Source organism: Anoplopoma fimbria, chromosome 15 (assembly GCF_027596085.1).
Source record: "Anoplopoma fimbria isolate UVic2021 breed Golden Eagle Sablefish chromosome 15, Afim_UVic_2022, whole genome shotgun sequence".
Classification (NCBI taxonomy): Eukaryota; Metazoa; Chordata; class Actinopteri; order Perciformes; family Anoplopomatidae; genus Anoplopoma; species Anoplopoma fimbria.
In genome coordinates this window covers 23162714-23167753 of record NC_072463.1, presented here as the reverse complement: position 1 = coordinate 23167753, position 5040 = coordinate 23162714, and the positions used below count along the sequence as shown (strand labels likewise).

The window sequence follows — 5040 nt, the reverse complement described above, 5'->3', positions numbered from 1 at the left end:
GACCTTTTACAACTTAACTGATACAAATTAGAGTAAAGTTTGGTCCTAAATTTATCCTAAATTGGTAATGTGTCTGCTACATATCTAATGATCCTCGAGCTTAAGTTCAGTGAGAAAGACTTTGCTTTTGCATGCTTAGGCCTGTAGTTTATCTCTCATACATCTGCCATTTACTCCTCTCACACATGCTCACTCATAATTTTCTTTCTGTCATTGTTTGGGGCTGTCAATATAATCTGCTTTCTTCTATTCAATCCTGCTGCAGTCTGTCCCTCTAACTTTAGGACGTTCATGTTGCTGTTGCACACCCTTGAACCTCCACATCTTCACCTGGTCTTCGCCAGATTCATCAGCTTCATCAACTCATCATTCTATCAGAATCATCATCCACCACCACCACCACCACCACCACCAGTGTCTGGGCTCCACTGGGAGATTTACATTGCTACTGCTCAGGGAAGCCGCCCCTCGATTACAAATCTCTCTGTAGAGTCCAAGCACCAAACTTCCCAAATAGACAATGTCATTAGTTTAGCAAGTATTTGGTCACCAAGGTTTTAGAAACGTTAAATTGACATGATGATGGTACTAGATGAAAAGTTAGTTAATCACCAAAGTTATGATGATTCATCCTGAGGTGGACATGAACGCACTTAGAAGATTTCATGACGATGCAGCCAATAGACCACAGCTCTCTTCAGAAATGGAAACAAATTGCACATTAATATATTATATTATTAATACATTTATTGTGAGTCAGTTTTATTTCTTGTGAACTGAATTTAGTCTGATCCAGCACTAACCAACCCAAAGACTGTCCACTCCACAGGTTCATCAAGAATTGATGGCAGAAACAAGTGGAGGTCCATTAGGTCACTAATGTTCTTGCTCCATAGTTGGTGATGGTTGATTCCGGTCTGATCTGCATCTGTGGACTGAGTTACTTGCAAACACACATCTCCTACCCAAACTAAAATTATTATATGTCTTTTCAGTGACTTTATCATTTCTGTATTTTACTGGACAGAATAAACATCCATAGAATAAATTTAGACTCATATGCCCACCACCAGCCTTTTGAACTGATGCCTGCAGGATGCACACGGAGTTGTGACCATTCCCGTGGACAAACATGAAGGTTATCCAACTTCAACTGTTTGACTCCTATGTTGTCTCTTTTTACATTTGATAGTCTCAACTTTAAGATTTAGTGTGTACATTACCGTGAAACATATTAGTACTCCACAGATGAATGGCTAAGTTGACCTGCAGCAAATGTATAGCAATTCAGGATATATATTTCTCAATCACCACAAATGAGATATTTTGTTTCTACTTACTGCCATGGAATTTCTCTTTGCTTGTCACGCATAAAAAGTTAACCACAGCTTTGATGTTACCGTAATATCTTCAAGGAAACGTGCAGCAAATAACCCACAATGTGGTTTCTCATCTTGTCTGTAAAAGATTGAAGAAATAGCTTCAAATTTGCATCCCTCAGTGTTGTGAAAAAAGTTAATATGACATTGAATATCTCTTGCATTAAAAGTCTATATCTGATGCTGAAATTCACGTTAAGGTGTTCAATTATTCAGACTGTTTATGCTGCTTATACACAAAAGTGAATGAAAGCTGGAACCTGAGAAAATAAACATCATGATTTCTAAGGTATTCACGGTGTTTAGGATTCATGTCTCCATGTGTGGAACTAAAATCTTATAGATGACAGTATTCTTAATTTCATGTGAATAATGACTAATCAGATTAGAAAATGTATATAAACGTAATCATTCCTCACAACTGTAGAGGGCATTTCAATATTATTTAAGTAATTTAACATGTTCCCTAAGCAGTGTACAAATCAGTTTTCTGGGTTTAGTTGCTTGTTGTTCACCATCAAGACAAACATAAGCTTTAAAAATGTCATAAGGTCAAGTCTAACACATTTTCATTGTTATTATTATTATTATTATTATTATTATTATTATTATTATTATTATTGCTAAGAGTTGCTGAGTTGATTCAAATTGTGGTGGCAGAAATTTAGTTGCTTACCAGTTGTTCATCAACTTTTTCGTTTCTTTATTTCTTTATCACACTTTCAACTTTGTGTTCCATCTCTCAAAGTCACTTTTTTGCATCCATTAAGCCCCCCAAAGCAGCAGCTCCATGAAGGCACTATTTAAAACACTGACATTAGCCAGGTCCTTCTCTGTCTTGGTCATTTTTAACACCAGTGAATCAGCTTTCCTTCCAATGACCCTCTTTCACATACCTGAAAAACAAGCATTTACCTGAACAAAACAAACACAATAAATCACTCAAAATGTGTCTCAATTTGCCCTCAGTATCCGGGATTCTGATCATTTGTTCTTATCTTGTCCTTTTTGCTTGAGCATATCATTTCATAACATTCTTTAGAGGGTTTATTTGTTGCTATGGTATTTACTTAAAATTCAGAGGCAGAGTGAAAATGCTGTTTCCATTTCTGTCTCTGTAACGACGTGACGAGCCTCACTGGAGAATAGCAAGTATAAATGTCAAACACTTGACAATCCTCCCCTCCTCAAACACGCATATATTACAGTAAAGTAACTTTACACACACTCATACAGACATACACCTACACACACACACACACACACACACACACACACACACACACACACACACACACACACACACACACACACACACAGGTACACGCAGAGGCACACCACTTTCAAATATAATTGCATATATTGCGACATACTGAATCTCAATAGTTTTGTAGTCTTTCCAAGTACTTTACTGTACCACAGAAACATTATATGGGAGCACAGAGACAACATATATTTCATGGCTTTTCATTTGAGCTGGATTAAATCCAGTCTCTCTAAATTTGCTCTTTCCATACAGTTACATCTGCTTTTGTGTCCCTGTGACATGTAATAGACTTCAAATATTCCCTCTTTATCTTTTTAATTCTTCACGCTCAATATTTTCTCTTTTTTAGCATGCATGCATAAGCCTATATGAAAGATATGCTACCTAAAGAGCTATGGCACGGAGCTGTTCGATATAAAAAACAAAAATATATCACAATTAGCATGTGTTCACAAGATGGGGTATTTAAGTGTCAGTTCTTCCATTATCATGATTATCTAGTCTGCATCTAGTTTGCTATTTTTCATTCTTATTTTACAAGAGAGTTTTAATCCTTTTTGTTTCTTTCAGGAGAACCGTCTGAATTTGATGAGTTTTTGGAAAGCCTGTTTGAACTCGTCGTTGAATGCGGTGTAGATAACAGGATTGATGAGGGAGTTCAGGTATCCCAGCCAGGTAAATATATCAAAAAGCAGTGGATCAAACCAGCACTCTTTACATATGGCCATGACGAGCGTGCCCACAAAGAACGGGAGCCAACAGACGATGAAAGCGCCCAGGATGATGCCCAGTGTCTTGGTCGCTTTCCTCTCCCTAGCCGAACACAGGCGTTTCCTCTCCAACACGCTGTCCGCCAGCTTCACCTTCACACTATTCATGAACAGAGGCGAACCTCCCCCTCCTCCTCCCCCACCCCCCGCATTGAGAGAGTGTAGGTGTGCTTCCTGGTTGGAAGCAGAGTTAAGAGAACAGAGAGAGGAGGCCGCAGAGGTCTGAATGAGCTGCGCTGTGGTGAAACGTTTCCCGGAGGACAATGGCGTCTTAAAGATGCGGGAGCGGGCGGCGACATAGATCTGTCCGTAGAGGATGATGAGAAGCACTGTGGGGACGTAGAAGGCGCCGAAGGTGGAGTATAGGGTGTAAGAGATCTGATCTGTGTTCACCATGCACTCTGTCAGCTCCTCGTGGGCTTTGGCCTGCCGCCAGAAGAGTGGAGGCATGGAGATCGATATGGAGATCACCCACACCACCCCAACCATGATCGCCGCCCGGCGCATGGTGCGGCGTTTCGAGTACTCCAGCGCGTCTGTGATGGCCCAGTAGCGGTCCAATGCGATCACACACAGGTGCAAGATGGAGGCCGTGCAGAAAGTGATGTCGGACGACAGCCAGATGTCACAAACAATCTGCCCCAGCGACCAGGTCTTGCTGACAGTGTAGACGATGCTAATCGGCATGACTAGAATAGACACCAGCAGGTCGGTGACGGCGAGGGAGCCGATCAGGAAGTTTGCCGGTGTGTGGAGTTTCCTGGTTAGAAAGATGGTCGCGATAACGAAGGCGTTTGAGAGCACAGTAGCCAGGGTGACAACAGCTAACACTGCAGACAGGGAGATCTGGAGGCCGAGTAGCGTGGCCTCGCTCCAGGGTGGAGGTGTAGTGGTGTCAGGAATCTCTGTCAAGTTGCTGGAGAAGTAGCCCAGAGAGCTATTATCCAGCTCCATGTCGCCTCTGCTCCTTTTAAACCTTTCTCCAAGGTTTAAACCAGCCTCACCGCATCAGTTTAGGCATGGCACTGAGCATGCTGTACAGCGGCCTGGCACTGTTGGTGTTGGCTGTAGAAAAATGGAGAAGCTTGTCTTTTAACCTCCTTATTTCACATTGCAATGTCCTTTGTATTGCAATGTGATTTCATATCAACCTTCAGCAAACATCTAATTCCATCCACAGCTAATGCTTCTGTAATTGAAGATGGCCAATTTGTCCATTTCGCCCCTCTGATATTGATTTGCCGACTGGTGTAGCTACAGGAGAGACAAATCCTAATTGGAATTCAGACAGGCACTCCCTTTCTCTCTTCCCAATGTTCTTATCTCTTCTCCTGCCAGCAGCGAGCTGGCAACTGCACCTTCTGACCAAACCTTCTATCAAATGCTTTAATGGGCTCCTCCTTTTCAGTGAAGCTAAGCGGGGAGCAGCGTGTAGGAAGATGATGACGAAAGATACACAAGGTTCGCTCCTGTTGTTCTTATGTCGACGGGTAGCCTTCTAAATTGAGGTTTGTACTGATACTCGGCTGGGTCTTGTGCCTTTGATGATATTGAAAAGCCGGAACGTTACAGTTATATGATTCAGACGAGGAAAAAATCCAGTCATCCTGTGGATAATTGTCTC

The 5040-nt window shown here is 41.7% G+C and overlaps 1 protein-coding gene across 1 annotated transcript; it reads right to left on the bottom strand.

Annotated features, from left to right (window-relative positions):
- Window positions 1-3212: 3212 nt before the first annotated feature.
- On the bottom strand, window positions 3213-4370 carry htr1d (5-hydroxytryptamine (serotonin) receptor 1D, G protein-coupled). Its single transcript, XM_054614411.1, has one exon. It carries the CDS (start codon window positions 4368-4370, stop codon window positions 3213-3215), a length of 1158 nt encoding a protein of 385 aa, XP_054470386.1.
- Window positions 4371-5040: the final 670 nt, after the last annotated feature.

What these genes read in the sequence shown, in the direction of transcription:
- htr1d (XM_054614411.1), bottom strand. Translation starts at nt 4,370, where the DNA reads ATGGAGCTGGATAATAGCTCTCTGGGCTACTTCTCCAGCAACTTGACA.